We start from the raw sequence: 21919 nt of genomic DNA, 5'->3' as shown, positions 1-21919 counted from the left end.
TTGCAAAAGCTTTTGAATTCAGCTGTAACAGGGCAATCCACTTGCATACTCAGCTCACTGTGGAGAGCTTTCTACTTTCGGTTATGAAACTTTCACTCCCACCTCACCCTGTGTCCCGTTCCTTAGTTTTCTTGGAGTAGGACAAAGAATCCCAGGTATTAGTCCAAACAAGGAGAAAATGCTACATTAAAGTACATTGGCAAGACGGCAACATGTGTATTCCATGTACTTTTTCTTATGTTATCTGTCACGTATGTGTAGATTTCATTTTCTATATATTTTTTAAAACAAAATAACTGAATTGTTCACGATTTTAACTCCTGATGGTGCCTCCCAAGGCTTCCTAATCTGGTCTCCATTTACCCCTCCATGTCACGCCTCTGTTCCAAACCGCTGAGCTTCTCCAGCCAGTTTAGGCACCACCTCTGAGCCTTTGCTGTTTCCATGACCTTCCCCGAAACGAATAACTCCTTCGCCCCCCTCCCGCTAAAAGACCCACAGATTCCCCGGCCTCTAAGCGCCCCATTTTGCCCCACTCTGTCCTCGGACGCGCTCACTGCGCCCGCGCCACTGTCGCCACCCCGCGCGCCTCTGCCGTTTGCCGCCCGCGGCGCTTTCCCCTCCGCGGTTCCTCCCCGAGCCGCCCCCACCAGGGGCCGCGCAGACCGGGAACTCGCCAGGCGCGTAGTCCCTTGCAAGGCCTGGGGGCCGGCGAGGCAGCAGAGGCGGGATGGGCCTGAGCCCGGGCGCCCGGGGGAAGTACGCGCCCCGCCTCCCTAGGATTCCCCCACCCCGCCCCAAACCCGCCTCGCGAACCGCCGGTACCGGGCGCAAGGACCAGCAGCCTGCGCCCAGACGTTCAACTGCGCCCCACTCAGGTCAGCCCCGAGAATGGGGGCCGTTTCCGCAATTGTCCTTCAGGTCCCAGCGGGCCGTTACCCTCAAAGCTCCTTTTCTTAGACATTTGGTGATTGTGTTGTCTGTTAGCCATCATGAGCGAACGTTTCAGAACGACCGCTTGTTATAAAGCTAATCGAAGCGAGCCAGGCAGCCACTCCCTCATTCCTGCCGTATTTTATATGGAGGTGAGGCAGTGGTGGCAGCTCCGGAGGGTGGCGTTAAGACCGGCTCTCGCTCTGCAGAGGTTCCTCCCATCTGGCTTAGGACAGAGGCGAGGCGCCCTTCTTCATGCTCTCCCCGATTCCGTCCCCAGGAATTCCAAAGTCTCTCTTTTGGCAGAGGAACTGAACCCGCTCCAGCACCTAGTTCCACAACCCTCTCCATTCATCCCAAGGTTTCCTGAGGCCTAACCAGGAGCCGGGCACGATGCTGGACTTGAGCTCTGAGCCCACTCTCCGTAGCGGCCAAGGTGCTTGCTCGAACTTTCCTTTCACAGGTCTAAATAGCATTTCTCCCCTTGAATTAGAAGAATCCGTGGGATCCGCAGCGTTGGTCCAGCTCCCAGCCAAGCAGCCTAGGCCGGGCACATTAGAACAGGGCAGAAGCATCCAGCAAGGGTAAGAAGATTGTAAGGATGAGGTCTTTGGGTGGAAGAAGTCCTTTGAAGAACTGACTTGGAATGCAGTTCTGTAAAGCAAACCCAGAGGTGGTTTTCGTGTGAACCAGCCAGCTGCTACCCAGCAAGGGAAAGGCTGGTGTGATCCTGGGTGATAACAGATTGTACTGGGCTTGGGACCTGTCGGCCACAGGCACGCCTTGCAGCTGTTTCTAGCCACAAGGCCATTCTCTAGACCTCAGAGAAATGAATGGCTTTAGCAGGAGGCTTACAATATTGTCCTTGGTCTCACTAATCAATGAGCAATGAGTCAGCCTTTGGCAGATTTCCTGAATTCACTTTCATTAACAACATGATGGTTGCTGCTTTAAAAAATTCTGAGGGGCTGAAATTTTGGAGAGGAGCTATAGTGAAAATGAGGGGTGTCCCATCTGCCCCATACACTATTTTTTTTCTGGAGAAGAGTTTAAAGCATGGGAAAAGGTAAAGAAAAAGCCATTTCTGAGTTGGTGGTATACCAGATGTTTATATGTGCTGTCTCTTTTCCCCCTCATGACACCTTTGTGAGACATATTTTCATCTCTATTTTAAAGATAATCAAGCTGAGGGTCAGACATTAATTTACTAGCTCAAGGTGGGATAGCAATCATGAGAGCTAGGATTCAAACCTAGATCTTTTGGCTTTGAAGTATTTTACTCTACTGTATTTTACTCTACTTTACCTTCATTTAATATGCTTAAAAGCCTATTCTTGCCTTTTGTTTCTGTCCCCTCCTGTAACATTTTGTTTCAAGGGAGAAATATACTGATTTCATTCATATTACTTGCAGTTACAGTGCTGTGGCTTGTCAAGCTTTCTTAGAAATCTGGAGCTAATTATTGGAAGAAGGAGCTCTAGAGTTCAAGGGGTTTGCCTCTGGGCAGTAGGGCTGGGATGAGAAGGGAAAGAAGGAAGGCTCCTTGCATTTCATTATAAATTCTTATGTACTGGTTCCTTAACAACAACAACAACAACCACAACCATGTGCAAGTATCACTTTGACAAACATTAAAAAGAGATTATTAGCAAATTAAAAAATAATAAAAAACCCCAAAACTGCTTCTTGCTATCATTAGCATTTAAACAATTGTCAGAAAACCGGCCAACAGCAGTTCTCCTGGGTTCACAGAAACAAGTTCTAATGGGTTCACAGACACAAGCTTGGGGGGAAACGTTCCCTACAATCTCCAAACCGAAAGGCATCTTAAAAATCACAAATCTGTAATACAGATCTTCTAATAATTGTGAAATAGTGATATTTGTTAACTATGTGATTACAAAATCATTCAGGGAGAAGCCTGTAGTTAGCTTGGAGACCACACTCAGCCAGAAAGCAGACTGGAGTTCAATTCCCAAGCCTGAGAATAAAGGCAAGTTAATAAAGCAAGCAGCTGAGGTAGGTATAACAAGAACTCTCAAAGTGACTATCTTTAACCTCCTGGCAACTTCTCTACATATTGTATTTTACTTTGTTTCCAGGGGTGTCCAATCTTTTGGCTTCCCTGAGCCACATTGGAAGAAGAAGAAACATCTTGGGCCACACATGAAATAGACTAACACTGACGATAGCTGTTAAGCTTAAAACACACACACACACACACACACACACACACAAACACAAATGTCATAATGTTTTAATAAAGTTTACGAATTTGTGTTGGGCCACATTCAAAGCTGTCCTGGGCTGTATGTGGCCTGTGGGCTGCAGGTTGGACAAGCTTGGTTTAGACGGTCTAATAAATGTCCTGATTTGGGATGTTAGTTATGCTTTGTTTTAAAGCAATTTTATTGAGATGTAATTGACATAAACTCCACATATCTAAAATATACAATTTGATACATTTGGCATATGTATATGGCAGGGAAGTGTACAATTTGATACATTTTGACATCTATATATATATGTCCTATGAAATCTTCACCACAATCAAGATAATGAATAATCTCTACCATTTACAAAAGTTTCTTTGTGCCTTTTGTAATCCCTCTCTCTTCCCACACCACTCCTATCCCCAGGCAACAACTGATATGCTTTTTGTCACCATAGATTTGTTTGCATTTTGAGAGATTTATATGGAATCATATTGTATGTGCACTTTGTCTGTCTCCTTCAGGTAACTATTTTGAATGACATCCATGTTGTTGCTTTTTATCAACAGTTCATTCCTTTTTATTACTGAGCAGTATTTCATTGCATGGATATGCCACTCTTGTTTATCTGTTCATCTGTTGATTGAGCATTTGAGTTGTTTCTCGTTTTTGACTATCACAATCTGCTTGGTCATTTATGTACAAGTCTTTGTGCAGACTGTGTATTTTTTCCTCTTGGGTGAATATGTAGGAATGAAATGGCTAGGTCATATAGTAGATGTATATTTAACTTACTGTTTTCCTTACTTTTTTTTTTTCTTTTTTGGGGCTCTCCAAGCCCGCTAGACAAATTCTAAAAGACCTCTAACCTTAACTTACTGTTTTCCACAGTGGTTGTATCATTTTACCTGTCTACCAGCAGTATATAAGAGTTCCAGTTCATCAGCATTTGGCATGGTGAAAATCTTCTAAATTTGAGCTATTTTAATAGATGTGTTGGTATCTCATTGTGGTTTTCATTTGCATTTTCCTAATGACTAATAATGTTAAACATCTTTTCATGTGTATATTTGCCATCCATATATATAATCTTTGGTGAAGTGTTCAAATCTTTTGCCCATTTTTTCCTATTGGTTTGTATGTTTTGAGAGTTCTCCAGAAGTTCTCTATACAAGTACGTCATCAGATAAATACTTTATGATATTTTCTCTCCATCTGTAGCTTGTCTCTTCAGAACAGGTTCTTGAATTTTGATGAAGTCCAATGTATCAGCTTTTCCTTTTATAAAAAGGAAATGCAATGAAATGCTGCTCAGTAATAAACAGGAATGAACTATTGATAAAAAGCAACAACATTGATGTCACTCAAAATAGTTATAAGAAGGAGACAAAGAAGTGGACATACAATATGATTTCATATAAATCTCTATTTATGAATAGTGCCTTTCATGTCGTATCTAAGAAACCTTTGCCTAGGTCACAAAGATTTTCTCCTGTTTTCTTTTAGATATTTTATAGTTTTATTTTTTACATTTACATATTTGATACATCTTTATTTGTACTTTTATTTCAATAGTTTTGGGGGAACAGGTGGTGTTTGGTTGCATGGAAAAGTTCTTTAGTGGTGATTTCTGAGATTTTAGTGCATCCATCACCTGAGCAGTGTACACTGTACTCAGTGCGTGGTCTTTTATCCCTCACCCCACTCCTACCCTTCCCTTCCGAGTCCCTAAAGTCAATTACATCATTCTTATGCCTTTGTGCCCTCATAGCTTAGCCCCCACTTATAAGTGAGAACATATGATTTTTTGGTTTTCCATTCCTGAGTTACTTCACTTAGAATAATGGTCTCCAGTTCTATCCAGGTTGCTGTGAATGCCATTGTTTCATTCCTTTTTATGGCTGAGTAGTATTCCATGGTGTGTGTGTGTATACATACCACATTTTCTTTGTCCACTCATTTGTTGATGGTCATTTAGGCTGGTTCCATATTTTTGCAGTTGTGAATTGTGCTGCTATACACATGGATGTGCAAGTGTCTTTTTCATACAATGACTTCTTTTCCTCTGGTTAGATACCCCAGTAGTGGGATCAAATTGTTGTTCTACTTTTAGTTCTTTAAGGAGTCTTCATAGTGTTTTCCATAGTGATTGTATCAGTTTACATCCCCACCAGCAGTGTAAGTGTTCCTCCACATCTATGCCAACACATATTATTTTTTTATTTTTAAGTTATGGCCAGTCTTGCAGGAGTAAGGTGGTATTATTGCATTGTGGTTTTGATTTACATTTCTCTGATAATTAGTGATGTTGAGCAGTTTTTAAAATATGTTTGTTGGCCATTTATATATCTTCTTTTGAGAATTGCCTGTTCATGTCCTTTGCCCACTTTTTGATGGGATTGTTTGTTTTTTTCCTTGCTGATTTGCTTGAGTTCCTTGCAGATTCTGGATATTAGTCCTTTGTTGGATGCATAGTTTGTGAATATTCTCTCACACTCTGTGGGTTGTCCGTTTACTCAGCTGATTGTTCTTTTGCTGTGCAGAAGCTTTTTGGTTTAATTAGGTCCCATCTATTTATATTTGTTTCCATTACATTTGCTTTTGGGTTCTTGATTATGAATTCTTTTTCTATGCCAATGTCTAGAAGGGTTTTTCTGATGTTATCTTCTAGAATTTTTATGGTTTCATATCTTAGATTTAAATCTCTGATCCGTCTTGAGTTGAATTTTATAGAAGGTGAGAGTTGAGGATCCAGCTTTATTCTTCTACATGTGGCTTGCCAATTATGTCCTTTTCTACTTTATGTTTTTGTTTACTTTGTTGAAAACAGTTGGCTGTATTTTGCTTTATTTCTGGTTTCCATATTCTGTTACATTGGTCTACATGCCTGTTTTTATACCAGTACCATGCTGTTTTGGTAACTATAGCCTTGCAGTATAGTTCAAAGTCAGGTAATGTGATGCCTCAAGATTTGTTCTTTTTGCTTAGTCTTGCTTTGGCTATGTGGGCTCTTTTTTGGTTCCATACTAATTTTAGGGTTGTTTTATTCTAGTTCTGTGAATAGGTATTTTGATGGGAATTACACTAAATTTGTAGATTGCTTTTGGCAGTGTGGTCATTTTCACGATATTGATTCTACCCATCCATGAGCGTGAGATGTATTTCCATTTGTTTGTGTCATCTGTGATATCTTTCAGCAGTGTTTTGTTTTCCTTGTAGAGATCTTTCATGTCTTTGGTTAGGTATATTACTAAGTATTTTATTTTTTTTTTACAGCTGTTGTAGAAGGGGTTGAGTTCTTGATTTGATTCTCAACTTAGTCATTGTTGGTGTACAGCAGGGCTACTGGATTTGTGTACAATAATTTTGTATCCTGAAACTTTGCTAAATTGATTTACCAGTTCTAGGACTTTTTGGATTAGGCTTTAGGGTTTTCTAGGTATATGATCATACCAGCAAACAGCAACAGTTTGACTTCCTTTTTACTGATTTGGATGCCCTTTATTTCTTTCTCTTGTCTGATTGTGCTGGCTAGGACTTCCAGTACTATATCGAATAAATGTGGTGAAAGTGGGCATCCTTGTCTTGTTCTAATTATCAGGGGGAATGCTTTCAACTTTTCCCCAATCAGTATAATGTTGGCTGTGGGTTTGTCATAGATGTCTTTTATTGCCTTGAGGTATGTCCCTTTTATGCTGATTTTGTTGAGGTTTTTAATCATAAAGGGATGCTGGATCTTGCCAATGCTATTTCTGTGGCTATTGAGATGATTATGTGATTTTTGTTTTTAATGCTGTTTGTGTGATGTATCACATTTATTGACTTGTATATATTAAACCATCCCTGCATCCCTGCTATAAAACCCACTTGATCATGGTGGATTATCTTTTTGATATGCTTTTGATTCAGTTAACTAGTATTTTCTTGAGGATTTTTGCATCCGTGTTCATCAGGGATATTGGTCTGTAGTTTTCTTTTTTTGTTATGTCCTTTCCTGGTTTTGGTATTAAGGTGATGCTGGCTTCATAAAACGATTTAAGGAGCATTCCCCCTTTCTCTGTCTTTTGGAATAGTTTCAGTAAGATTGGTATCAATGCTTTGAAAGCCTGATAGAATTCAACTGTGAATCTGTCTGGTCTGGTTAATTTTTAAAAATTACTGTTTCAATCTTGCTGCTTGTTATCATCTGTTCAGAGTTTCTGTTTCTTCCTGATTTAATATAGGAGGATTGCATATTTCCAGGAATTTATCCATCTCCTCTAGATTTTCTAGTTTGTGTGTGTGAATGATCTTTTGTATTTCTGTGGTATCAGTTTTAATATCTCGCATGTCTTTTCTAATTGAATTTATTTGGATTTCTTCTCTTTTCTTGGTTAATCTCACTAATGGTCTATCAATTTTGTTTATTTTTTCAAAGAACCAGCTTTTTGTTTCATTTATCTTTTGTGTGTGTGTGTGTGTGTGTTTGTTTGTTTTTTGTTTTTTTTTTGGCTTCAATTTCATTTAGTTCTGCTCTGATCTTGGTTATTTCTTTTCCTCTGCTGATTTAGGTTTAGTTTATTCTTGTTCTCTCGTTCCTTGTGGTGTAACCTTAGAGGGTTTTTTTGTTTTTTTGTTTTGATGTAGGCATTTAATGCTATGAACTTTCCTCTTAGCACCACTTTTGCTGTGTCACTGAGCTTTTGATAAGTTGTGTCACTATTATTGTTCAGTTCAAATAATTTTTAAATTTCCATCTTGATTTCATTGTTGACCAAATATCATTGAGGAGTAGATGACTTAATTTCCATGTATTTCTATAGTTTTGAGGGTTCCTTTCAGAGTTAATTTCTAATTTTATTCCACTGTGGTCTGAGAGGGTACTTGATATATTTTGGATTTTCTTAAATTTATTGAAACTTGTTTTGTGGCCTATCAAATGGTCTATCTTGGAGAATGTTCCATGTGCTGATGAAAAGAATGTATATTTTGCAGTTGCTGGGTGGAATGTTCTGTAAATATCTGTTAAGTTTATTTGCTCTGGGTATAGTTTAAGTCCATTGTTTCTTTGTTGACATTCTGTCTTGATGACCTGTCTAGTGCTGTCAGTGGAGTACTGAAGTCCCCCGCTATTACTGTGTTGCCATCTATCTCATTTCTTAGGTGTAGTAATAATTTGTATACATTTGGGAGCTCTTGTGTTAGGTGCATATATTTAGGATTGTGATATTTTCCTGCTGGACTGATCTTTTTATTATGACATAATGTCCCTCTTGATCTTTTTAAACTGTTGTTGTTTTAAGGTCTGTTTTGTCTTATATAAGAATAGTTACTCTAGCTCACTTTTGGTTTCCATTTGCTTGGAATATCTTTTTCCACCCCTTTTATGTGAGTCCTTATGCATTAGGTGAGTCTCTTAGAGATAGCAGATACTTGCTTGGTGGATTTTAATCCATTCTGCCATTCTGTATCCTTTCAGTGAAACATTTAGGCCATTTACAGTCAATGTTAGTATTGAGATGTGAGGTGCTGTTTTACTCATTGTGCTAGTTGTTGCCTGAATATCTTTTTTAAAAAATTTGTGTTATTGTTTTACAGGCTGTGTGAGATTTAAGGAGGTTCTATTTTGGTGTATTTTGAAGTTTTCTTTCAAGATTTAGAACTCCTTTTATCATTTCTTGTAGTGCTGGCTTAGTTGTGGTGAATTCTGTCAGCATTTGTTTGTCTGAAAAAGACTTTATTTCTCCTTCACTTATGAAGCTTAGTTTTGCTGGATACACAGTTCTTGGCTGATCATTGTTTTGTTTGAAATGGCTAAAGATAGAACCCCAATCCCTTCTGTCTTGTAGGGTTTCTGCTGAGAAATCTGCTGTTAATCTGTTAGGGTTTCCTTTCTAGGTTACCTGATGCTTTTGCCTCACAGCTCATAAGATTCTTTCCTTTGTCTTGATTTTAGATAACGTGATGACTATGTGCCTGGATGATGATCTTTTTGTGATGAATTTCCCAGGTGTTGAGTTTCCTGTATTTGGATGTCTAGATCTGTGGTAAGGCCAGGGAAGTTTTTCTCAATTATTCCCTCAAATGTGTTTTCCAAACTTTTAGATTCCTCTTCTTCCTTAGGAACACCAATTATTTTTAGTTTTGGTCATTTAAGATAATCCCAAATTTCTAGGAGGCTTTGTTCATATTTTTGATTTTTTTTTTCTTTGTCTTTGTCAGATAGGAGGCCTTACAAAAGAGGAGTTTCTCTAAGTGGGTGCCTGTTTCTGGGAGAAGGGCCAGAGCTGGGTTGCCAGCCTGTGCAGACGTACAGGGAGCTTTGAAATGACCATTTATTCCAAAGGGACAAACAGAATTCAGAAGGTTGATTATTATTAGTATTATTTTTGAGATGGAGTCTTGCTCTGTCACCCAGGCTGGAGTGCAATGGCACACTCTTGGCTCACTGCCACCTCCATCTCCCAGGTTCAAGTGATTCTCCTGCTTCAGCCTCCCCAGTTGCTGGGATTACAGGCATGTGCCACCATGTCTCGCTAATTTTTGTATTTTTAGTAGAGGAGGGGTTTTGCCATATCGGCCAGGCTGGTCTTGAATGCCTGACCTCAGGTGATCCACCTGCTTCGGCGTCCCACAGTGCTGGGATTATAGGCATGAACCACCGCACCCAGCCCAGAAGGTTGATTACTAAGCTATTCAAGGAGATACCAGAGAAAGGTGAAAACCAACTTAAACAAAACTTTAAAGACAATACAGGATATGGATGAAAAATGCTCCAGAAAAAGTAGATATTATAAATAAAAAATAATCACAACTTATGGAAAAGAAAGACACACTTAGAGATATACAAAGTGCGTAGGAAATAGAACTGAACAAGTATTAATAAAAGAAAGAGCTTGAAGACAAGGCTTTTGAATTAACCCAATCACACGAAGACAAATGGCAGCAAAATCTTCACCTGGAATTGAAGGTGGCAGCATCAGCTGGGATTGGAGGCAGCTCTGGAACATACCGACAGCTACACTGTGGCTCATGAAGTTAGCAGAACTTCATCAAATGCTGGAGAGATGTTAAAGAAAAAGGAAAGGATGGGACTGTAGAAAAGCCCCCAGTATAACTGCAACCTTGGCTACACCTTAAACTCACCAGAGGAGCTTTTAAAACTCTGGCACCTAGGCTGTTCTCCGGACAGATCTGAACTTTTTAAAGCTCCACAGGCGATTTCAATTTGTAACCAAGGCTGAGAATCAATATTCAATATAATCGATTTACAGTGGGAGGAAATTTAACAAGAGAGTGGATAACTGTTAAGTCTCTGTGAATCCCATTTAGTTTTACACCTTACTACCCCATCCAGTGGCAAAATTGCAGATGAGCGAGTATTAAAATGCAAAAGAAAGTATCTAAAATTCCAAAATTCCCTCCTCTTTCCTTCTCCAATCCCTGAGCCTTCTGTTTTTTGTGCCACAAAGCTCGTTCGACATCCTTGATGAACAGAACTTGGGTTTTGTGAGCTTTCTTCTGACTTAGACTGGCCTCACAATGAATTGGGCTATCTTCTTGCTGTCAGTTTTCCAGGAAACAACAACAAGGATTTAATTGACTGCTTGTTTGTTGTCATTGGAAATGACCTAGTCATGTTGGGTGGGAAGTAACTGGTTATTTGGTTGGTGGGGAAGTGTGTCCAAGGTGGAGGGATGGCCAAGAACAGACTGCATGTTCCTACGAAGAACAGACGTGACTGTCCAGCTGGCTTGGCCGACTCTGCGAGCCCTGCCCTCCACTACATACCGTGGATGGTGGGTGAAAGGCATTGGTTAGGACTCTAAGGTATTGGGGTCTGTGCTCAGGTAGAGTGAGATGGAGTCAGGGGTTGGTTCAAGAGTAACATAACGTGTCAACTGGCTTTCCCTCTGGACTGACTCAGGAAAACCTGTCCCATAATCTTACTGTTACTGCCATTCCTTTCACCCTGATCAATGCCAGAAATAATAGCCTGAGTTGGATTGATTTGAGCTCTGGCACCTGTTCTTCACTTCTTGTTCATCTTTCGTCCATGGGCCTTTCTGTTTTTCTTCCTGACCAGTGTCAGGACTTAGATAGTAATGGTCCTTACGTTACTGTAACAGTGAGGATGGGCCTATGGGCTTTCCTGTCATGTGTGTATAATAGCAGAAATGACCTCAGCTTGGCACATATGTTCATATAAAGAAATTAGGTTAAATAACTTCTCTTCCTCTCTCATTTACCTATGTCTGAAAGGAAAAAATAATCAGACAATCTATGAATCAAAAATCTGTATATACCTAAATTATCAATTAAAGGCAATTTAACTGTTTACCTGCATCTGCACATGCAAATGTTGAACCTGACTTGATTTTTTAAAATGAGCATCAAAATATTTAAACTTCAGACTTTCTTATGAACATTTTAAAACGTTGTTCTCTGATCCCTTTGCCATTTATGAAGACAGAGGCATCTGCTTCAAGCAATATATTCTTATTGCTATCTGAATCACAAAGAAAATACTATTTGCTATTGTTCCTTTTTAGTCTTCTCCAAAGGATGAGAAAGATCTCTCCTCCACTTTCCCTTTCTTCACTTACTCTCTTGGCTGCTTTCTGCTCCTCTGTATCCGTCTACATCACTCACATGCTGTCTTCCCAACTCTTAGCTCTCAATCTCTTGTATACTACCAGCTTCCGGGTTTTATGGTGGGGGATATCCCTATTGCTCTCCCTGGGCTTATGGCAAAAGAAAATGAAGTCCAGTTTGAAGTCTCCTGCAATATCATGCTGCTTTCTGGGTGAGAAGCCTGGTTTGGGGCGCCCTCTAGTGGATATATGGCTGCCATTACATTTTCCCTTTGAGTAAGGCAGAAGAAAGAGTTGGTTTGTTGGCAGGGGCAAAGGGGTGGTTCTGGTCCTAGCTCGACCATGGACTTGCTGTGGGACTTTAGACAAAGCACTTCCTCTCTCTTGGCCTCAGTTCCTTCCATGAAATATTGTAGTGTATACTGTTTGCTTTGTGCCCACAACAACTCATTCCTGCAAGTGGGCAGGACTTGGGGAATGGCTGAGTGCAGATCTCAGCAAATCCTCTTTTCCCAAAACAATTATAAAGCTAGACAAAATTGCCAAAGACAGTTATTTAAAGACTGGAAATTTGACCAAAGGCATACAACAAATTGAGAAGGGTTAATTTAAGAAAGTCCATCCGTGGCCGGGTGTGGGCTCACGCCTGTAATCCTAGCACTTTGGGAGGCCGAGGCGGGCAGGTCAGGAGATTGAGACCATCCTGGCTAACACGGTAAAACCCCATCTCTACTAAAAATACAAAAAAATTAGCAGAGTGTGGTGGCGCGAGCCTGTAATCCCAGCTACTTGGGTGGCTGAGGCAGGAGAATCCCTTGAAACCAGGGAGATGGAGGTTGTAGTGAGCTGAGATCACGCCACTGCACTCCAGCCTGGTTAACAGAGCAAGACTCTGCCTAAAAAAAAAAAAAAAAAGTATACTGGTTCTCAGAATTTCAGAAAGAACAGTGGAAGTCTGTAGAGTTTTAGCATTGCCCCCTCACCTCCAGCTGTGTGGTTGTGGTAAGGAAGTTCTTTCCAGGTGGGCGGGGCTTGTGGGAGGGAATGGCAGTGGCAGCAGAAGGTGGTTGACTTTACTTCCATGCCCAGGGATGTTGAAAACAATAGTTATCTCAGTGACAAACAATCATGGAAGACCAAAATTGCAGCTAGCTTGAGGTTGCAGTACTGGTTAGGACAAGCAATAAGCCAACAGGCCAGCCAAAAATTTAACATGGAAATCCAGGTAATGATACAACTAAAGAGGGGTCTTGAAAAGCTACCACATGTATCTAGTGGTCTGAAAGGTATGCATAAGGCTGCATACACATTCACATTCAGGAGAGACTAAAGACTCATAAAAATCTGGAACTTTGAATGAATTCTCCAAGCCACACAGAGATCCACTGACAAAAGGTGAAGCTTTCCTGGCACAAGGTGTGACTCAACCTCTGGCCAGTCACTGGCTGACCATTAAGCTATGCTGATCTAAGCCAGGCTTAAAAACAAGAAACCAGGCGCTGTGGCTCACGCCTATAATCCCAACACTTTGGGAGGCTGAGGCAAGTGGATCACAAGGTCAGGAGTTCAAGACCAGCCTGGCCAACGTGGTGAAACCCTGTCTCTACTAAAATACAAAAATTAGTTGGGTGTGGTGGCGGGCACCTGTAATCCAAGCTACTCAGGAGGCTGAAGCAGGAGAATTGTTTGAACCTGGGAGGTGGAGGTTGCATTGAGCCAAGATCATGCCATTGCACTCTGGCCTAGGTGACAGCATGAGACTCTGTCTCAAAAAATAAATAAATAAATAAATAAATAAATAAATAAATAAATGTAAATAAATAAAAATAAACAAAATAAAAACAAGGGAAAAAAAAACCAAAACCTCTAAGCAGATATCTCAGTGGCGGCCAGGCGCGGTGGCTCAAGCCTGTAATCCCAGCACTTTGGGAGGCCGAGACGGGCGGATCACGAGGTCAGGAGATCGAGACCATCCTGGCTAACACGGTGAAACCCCGTCTCTACTAAAAAATACAAAAAACTAGCCGGGCGAGGTGGCGGGCGCCTGTAGTCCCAGCTACTCGGGAGGCTGAGGCAGGAGAATGGCGGGAACCCGGGAGGCGGAGCTTGCAGTGAGCTGAGATCCGGCCACAGCACTCCAGCCTGGGCGACAGAGCGAGACTCCGTCTCAAAAAAAATACAAATAAAAAAAAAGATATCTCAGTGGCTACATGCTGTGAGAGAAACAGATATCACAGAATCAGTCCAGGTAGGTCACTAAACAAACAACAAACAAACAAGCAAACAGCAACATCCATCAGCCCTGGTTGGGTGGGGAAGGAGATCAGAACCCACAGTTACTATATGTTACCTAGAATATCCAGTTTTTCAACAACAAATTATGAGACATGCAAAGAAACAGGATAGAGTGACTCCCACACACAAAAACAGTCAACAGAGACTCTTTCCTAGTGGGCCTACATGTTGAATGTAGCAAATACTTCTCAACAGCTATTATGAGTATGTTTAAAGAAGTAAATCAAGTTTGAAGAATTAAAGGAAAGTGGAATGACAATAACTGATCAAATATAGAATCTTAATAAAGAGGTAGAAATGATAAAGAAGCACCGAATGAAAATCCTGGGGTTGAAAAATGCAATGGCCAAAATAAAACATTCACTAGAGTGATTTAACAGCAAATTTGAGTTCCTAAAAAGGAAAAAGAATCAGCAAACTCAAAGCTGGATCAACAGCAACTATCTAATATGAAGAGTAGGAGGAAAAATAAAAATAAAAATGAACAGAGCCTCAGAGGCCAAGGAGACATCATTGAGCAAACCAGCAAATGTGTAATTGGAGTCCCAGAAAGAGAGAAGATAAAAAGGCAGAAAAAATACCTGTATGAAAGATACCTGAACACTTTCCAAATTTGATATAAAACATTTATCTATACACCCAAGAAGCTCTGTAAATATCTAGACATGTCATTGAAACAGATGAAAGCCAAACACGAAGACAGAATCTTGAAAACAACAAGAGAAGAAAAGACTTATTCTATACAAGAGTTGCACAATAAAAAACAATAGTCAACTTTTCATCAGAAGCAATGGAGGCCAGAAGGCAGTGGGATGATGTATTAAAAGTGCTGAAAGAAAAAAACCTGTTAACCAATAATTTTATATCCAGTAATATATCTTACAAAAATGAAGGTGAAATAAAGGTAGTCCTAGAGGAATGAAGAATGAGAGAATTTTTGCCTAGCACACTTGCCTTAAAAGAAATAGCAAAGAAAATTCTTCCGGTGGAAAGAAAGTCACACCAGATAGCATTCTAAGCCACATGAAATACAAAGCACCAGTAAAGGTAATTATATAGGTGATTATATAGAAGAATATAAATATATATTTTATCATTTATGCTGACCAATTTGAAAGGTAATTGAATAAAACTAGTTATAAATCCTATTCTTGGTCTTATAACATGCAAATACATAATAAATATAATAGTAATAGCACAAAGGAGAGGGACTGATATGAAGCTATATTAGATCGATGACGCCAGACAGTATCTTAATCAACAGGAAGAAATGGAGAGTGCCAGAAATGGTAAAGTGTAGTTAATATAAATGACCATAAGTATATTTTTTCCTTTTTCTCTTAACTAATTTAAAAGACAAAAGTTTATATAAAGCAATATTTGTAACACTGTCTTCGGTTTATAACATATATGGATGTAATATATCTGACAATAATAACATAAAGGAGGGAAGAAGCAATGGAGCTAATTTTAAGTTTCCGTATTTTACAGGAATTAAGTTAGTATTAATCTAAAATAGATAGCAATAAGTCAAGATGCATATTGGAATCTTTAGAGCAACCACAAGGAAACAATTAAAAATGTTATCCAAAAGTTAACAGAGGAATTAAAATGATCATTAGAAAATACGTATTTGATACAAAAAAGAAGGCAAAAGAGGAACAGAGGAACAAAAAAGACGTGAGGTACAGAAGACTGACAGCAGATTATAGTCATAAATCCAATTTTATTAATAGTAACATTAAATGCGAATGAATTAAACACACCGAAAAAAGGCAGAGATCATATGACTTAATAGAACAAGATCCAGTTAAATGCCATCCACAAGAGACACACTTTAGATCTAAAGTCACAAATAGGTTGATGTACACAGTGGCCATAGCAGGAGTGGTTGTACCAATATCAGACAAAATAGACTTTAAGAGAAGAGATATTCTTGAAAAAAGTGGGGTCATTCTATAATGACAAAAGGTTAATTCATCAGGAAGATATAACAATTATAAACATATACACATCCAACAAAATAATCCCAAAAAGTATGAAGCAAAAACTGATAGAAATAAAGGGATAAATTGGGAATTCAGAAATAATAGTTGGGAAACTTCAATACCCCACTCTCAGTAGTGGATAGAACAACTAGGCAGAAAATCAGTGAGCAGATAGAAGATGTAAACAGCTCACTGATGTGACTAACTGACATTCATAAAACATTTCACTCAACAACAGAATACATATTCTTCTCCAGCACACATGAATGTTTTCCAGGATAGACCTTCTTCTAGGCCATAAAGTAAGTCTCAGTAAATTTGAAGGGATTGAAATTCTGCAAAATATTTTATTTGATCACATGAAATTAAATTAGAAATTAATAACAAAGTGATATTTTGGGAAATTCACAAATATTTGGAAATTAAACAACATACATCTAAATAATGTCAAAAAAGGAACAAGGAAGTTAGAAAATATTTTGAGCTGAGTGAAAATGAAAACAGAACTTATCAATTTTATGAGATGCAGCTGAAGCACTTAGAGGAAAATTTGTAGCTGCAAATGCCTATATTAGAAAGGAAAAAAATATCTCAAAATCAATAATCTAAGTTCCTACCTTAAGAAACTAGGGAAACAAAGCAAACTAAAACCAAAACAAGCAGAAGTAAGAAAATGATAACTACTAGAGTAGAAATCAATGAAATAGAAAACAGAAATCAATAAAACGAATGAAGCCAAAAGACAGTATTTTGGAAAGGCAAAATAGACAAACTTTTAGCTACACTAACCAAGAAAAAAAGAGAGAGCACTCAAATTGCCAAAATTGGGAATGTAAGAGGGGGCTCACTGTCAATCTTATAGACATAAAATGGAATACTGTGAAAAACTGTAAGCAAACAAATTAGACAACTGAGATGAATTGGGTAAGTCCTAGAAAGACACAAATTATAAAACTGGCCAAGAAAAACTAGAAAATCTAAATTGAATTAGTAAATAAAAATCTTTTCACAAAGAAAATCTCATGCCCAGATGGCTTTGCTCAAGAATTCTACCATGCATTTAAATAAGAAAAATTACCAATCTTTCACAAAACTCTTTCTGAAAATAGAGGAATGAAATGCTTCCCAACTCATTCTGTGAGGACAGTATTACCTTGATACCAAAGCCAAGATATCTCAAAAAAAGAAAACTACAAGACTAATATCTCTTATGAATATACATGTAAAAACCCTCAGAACAATACTAGCAAGCTGAATCCAGCATGTATATAAAAAGGATTATACACAATGACTAAGATTTATCGCAGAAATGCAAGTTTGATGTAACACCCCAAAATCAGTTAATGTAATATACCAGGGCGGGGCGCTGTGGCGCATGCCTGTAATCCTCGCACTTTGGGAGGTGGAGGCAGGCAGATCACTTGAGGTCAGGAGTTTGAGACCAGCCTGGTCAACAAGGTGAAACAAACCAAAAAAATTACCCGGGAGTGGTGACACACGCCTGTAGTCCCAGCTACTCGGGAAGCTGAGGCACAAGAATCACTTGAACCCAGGAGGTGGAGGTTGCAGTGAGCCAAGATTATGCCACTTCACTCCAGCCTGGGCAACAGAGTGAGACTTCCTCTCAAAAAAAAAAAAAAAGTAACATATCATGTTAATAAAGGACAAAAATCATATGATCATATCAATACCTCTGGAAAAAGCATTTGACAAAATCTGCCATTCATGATAAAAAAACATTCTCTTGACCTCAATTAAAGGGAGTTTCCTCAACCTGAAAAAGGGCACCTATGAAAAATTTGTAACTAACATATTTAATGGTAAGAGATTAGATCTAGCAAGGCAACGATCCCCACTCTCATCACATGTATTCAATGTATGTAGAAAATCCTAAGGAATCAATCACATACAGGTGTACTTCAGACATATTGTGGGTTTGGTTCTAGACCATCACAATAAAACGAATATTGCAAGAAAGCGAGTCATAACATAAAAGTTATGCTTATATTATTCTGTAGCCTATTAAGTTTGCAATAGCATTACATGTAAAAAAGTACCTGCTTTAATTAAAAATACTTTATTGCTAAAAAAATGCTAGCAAAGTGAGCACATGCCGTTTGAAGAAAGGCACCAATTGACTTATCTGACGCATGGTTGTCACAAACCTTTAACCTGTAAAAAATGAAATTATCTGTGAAGTACAATAAAGCAAAGCACAATAAAATGAGACGTGCCTGTACTTACAAAACTATTAGAATTTTTTTTTTTTTTTGAGACAGAGTCTTGCTCTGTCACCCATGCTGGAGTGCAGTGGTGCAGTGGCACCATCTCAGCTCACTTCCACCTCCACCTCCCAGGTTCAAGCAATTCTCATGCCTGAACCTCCCAAGTAACTGGGACTACAGGTGTGCACCACCACTCCTGGCTAATTTTTTTTTTTTTTTGTATTTTTAGTAGAGATGGGGTTTCACCATGTTGCCCAGACTGGTCTTGAATTCCTTGCCTCAAGTGATCTGCCCACCTTGGCCTCCCAAAGTGCTGGGATTACAGGCATGAGCCACCGCGCCTGGGCCACAAAACCATTAGAATTAATACATATGTTCAGCAAAGTTGCAGGATGCAAGGCTAATGTTCAAAAATCAATGGAATTTCTGTATATTACAAGTGAACTATCTGAAAATGAAATTAAGAAAATAATTCCATTCATCATAGCATAAAAATACTCAGGAATAACTTTAACAAAAATGTTAGGCTACAAAACATTGGTAAGGGAGATTGAAGATTTAAGTACACAAAACAAATTCCATGTTTGTGGGTTGCAAAATATCTGTAATCTTAAGGTGGCAGTCTTCACCAAATCGATCTACAGATTAAACACAATCCCTGTTAAAATATTTTTTTTGATATCCATTGATGAAGTGGTCCCAAAATTTACATGGAAAGACAAAGGACCTGGGATAGCCAAAGTGATATTGAAAAAGAACAATGTTGGTTAGGTAAAATGTGCCTCCATATAATGGAGTACATGCAGCAAGCATGAGTCTCAGCGGCATTATGCTGCTCATGTAAATTCAGCTTGCTCTCTCTAATGTCTCTCTGTGTGTGTGGATGTAGGATTATTTACTTAACTGGTGCTTATTGATGGCTGTTTGGGCTGTTTTTTTCTTTCCTTTTTTTTTCTTCAGCTTTTAAGTTCTGGGGTACATGTGCAGGATGTGCAGGTTTGTTACATAGGTAAAATTGTGCTATGGTGGTTTGTGCACAGATCAACCCATCATCTTGGTATTAAGCCCAGCATCCATTCACTATTGTTCTTGATGCTTTCCCTCTTCCAACCCTCACCCCAACAGGCCCCAGTGTGTGTTGTTCCTCTTCCTGTGTGTCCACATGTTCTCATCATTCAGCTCTCACTTGTAAGTGAGAACATGCGGTGTTTGGTTTGCTGTTCCTGTGGTAGTTTGCTGAGGATAATGGCTTCCAGCTCCAACCATGTCTCTGCAAAGGACATGCTCTCATCCTTTTTATGGTTGCATAGTATTTCACATTTTCTTTATCCAGCCTATTAATATTTTTCAAAACAGTTTTGTTTAAAAAATTAAGTTCACCTGTAATCTTAAATCAGAATTTCAAAATGTACTGCATTTAAAATGATTTACTACTAAAATTCAAAATGTTTTTCTCTCACTATCATGTAGAAGAATATTACTCTGAATACCTACCTCTTGCTTCACTCAAACCATGTTATAAGTCAACCACGAGGAGCCTCTTCACTTAGATTTTCATTGCACACCTTGTATTTCAATGTCCTTACTCTTCCATGGAAAAGGTCATAAATAATGCCCACCTAATGAAAACGAATCTCTCATAGATCTGATGCAACAATAATGGATCACATGCTTTCACATAAACAATGAGAATGAAGGAACAGCATGAAGTAATCTGAGAATTAAATGACATTTGCTTTCAACAAACTATAATTTTTTCAAGGGAAAACAAATACTTTGTAATTATAACTCTTGAAAAAAGTCTTGTTTCTTGTAAAGTTATATACAAAAAAATCTGACAGTTTTAGCTTTGAATTATTTTCCGTACTCTACACTCTGATTTAGTGTAATGTATGAAGTGTTGGTACCTTAGTTCTTTCTACCGTGAATCCTCTAATGTTTACAGAGACTTAATGTTTGATTAAATATTTTTTTCACATTTACTGCATCTGCAAAAGTATCTTTTAATATGATCTCTCTGGCATTCTCCACACTGGCGTTTTTAAACAAATGTGTTTCCACATTCATTACATCTGTAGGGTTTCTTTGCAACATAAATTCTCTGATATTCAACAAGGTTTGAACAACTGCTTTGGTGTTTTTCTCTGGTATAAAATGTGTACAATAAGGTTTGTAATACAAGTAAAGGTACTACAATCCTCTTTATATATATAATGTTTTTCTTCAAAATACTCTTATTCACTTTAAAGGCTTAATTTTCTGAAAGTTTTTTTTTACACTAATTACATTTATAATGGTTTCATTAAGTATGAATTCTCTGATTTTGAGTAAGATGTGAGCAGATAGCAATGGCTTTTCCACATTTATATTTGTACAATTTTTCTAAAGTATAAATGCTTTCCTATGCAATAAGGTATGAACATTAATTAAAAGTTTTACCACGTTATTTATATCTGTAGGGGTTTTCTTCAGTATGAATTATCTTACATACAGTAAGGTATGACAACCATTTAAAGGCTTTGCCACGTTCTTCACATTTCTAGGATTTCTCACCAGTATAATTTATGTTTGGAAAGGTATGAGGTGTGGTTAAAAGCTTTTCTACATTTTTCAGATTTCTAGAGTTTCTCTCTGGTATCAATTATCTTACGTTTGAGGACCGTTAAAATGCTTTGCCATATTCAATCACAGGGTTCTCTCCAGTATGAATCTCTTATGTATAATAAGAGTTGAAGACTGGTTAAAAGCTTTACCACATTCTTTGCATTTGGAGGGTTTTTCTCCAGTACGAATTATCTTATGTTTAGTAAGGCTTGAGACGCACTTAAAAGGCTTTGTCACATCCTTTACATTTGTAGGGTTTCTCTCTAGTATGACTTCTGTCATGTTCATTATGGTTTGAAGACCAGTTAAAGGCTTTGGTACATTCTTTACATTTGTAGGGTTTCTCTCCACTATGAATTCTCTCATGTTTAATAAGAGTTGAGTAATGGTTAAAGGCTTTGCCACATTCTTCACATTTGTGGGAGTTCTCTCCAGTGTGAATTATCTTATGTGTAATAAGGGCTAATAACTGGTTGAAGGTTTTGCCACATTCTTCACATTGGTGGGGATTCTCTCCAGTGCGAATTATCTTATGTTTAGTAAGGGCCCAGAACTGGTTAAAGGCTTTGCCACATTCTTCACATCTGTAGGAATTCTGTCTAGTATGACTTCTCTGACGTTGAGTTAGGCGTGAAAGCATGTGAAATAATTTGCCACATTCTTTTTTTTTTTTTTTTTTTTGAGATAGAGTCTTGCTCTGTCGCCCAGGCTGGAGTGCAATGGCGTGATCTCGGCTCACTGCAACTTCCGCCTTCCAGGTTCAAGCCATTCTCCTACCTCAGCCTCCTGAATAGCTGGAACTATAGGTGCATGCCACCAAGCCTGGCTAATTTTTTTGTATTTTTAGTAGAGATGGGGTTTCACCATGCTGGTCAGGCTGGTCTCGAACTCCTGACCTCAGGTGATCCACCCACCTCGCCCTCCCAGAGTGCTAGTATTACAGGTGTGAGCCACGGCACCTGGCCAGTTTGCCATACTCTTTACATTTGAAGGGTTTCTCTCCAGTGTGTCATGTCTTATGTCTATTTGAATTCGAAAATTTGCTACAGACTTTCACACATGTATTGCATTAAAATATTTTGCTCTGA

General features: G+C 38.7%; 1 protein-coding gene and 1 pseudogene across 3 annotated transcripts in view; one reads left to right on the top strand and one right to left on the bottom strand.

The window, feature by feature from the left end:
* The first annotated feature begins 559 nt into the window (after nt 1–559).
* PLAAT5 (phospholipase A and acyltransferase 5) overlaps nt 560–21919 on the top strand; it is a 28278-nt gene continuing 6918 nt past the window's right edge. For 2 of the 3 annotated variants that reach the window (XR_002516950.2, XM_003909657.4), the window contains exons 1-3: nt 560–878; nt 1427–1517; nt 2847–2952. Coding sequence is in view for 2 of the 3 variants with exons in the window: in XM_003909657.4 (XP_003909706.2) it covers nt 731–878; nt 1427–1517; nt 2847–2952 (345 nt within the window). In the remaining variant the exon portion in view is untranslated. The remainder of the gene's footprint in view (nt 879–1426; nt 1518–2846; nt 2953–21919) is intronic. The other variant, XM_021925635.2, reaches the window with a different exon arrangement.
* Nucleotides 3971–4019, bottom strand: LOC116269873 (annotated as a pseudogene).

Source organism: Papio anubis, chromosome 12, assembly GCF_008728515.1.
Source record: "Papio anubis isolate 15944 chromosome 12, Panubis1.0, whole genome shotgun sequence".
Classification (NCBI taxonomy): domain Eukaryota; kingdom Metazoa; phylum Chordata; class Mammalia; order Primates; family Cercopithecidae; genus Papio; species Papio anubis.
This window is presented reverse-complemented; position numbering and strand designations above follow the sequence as displayed.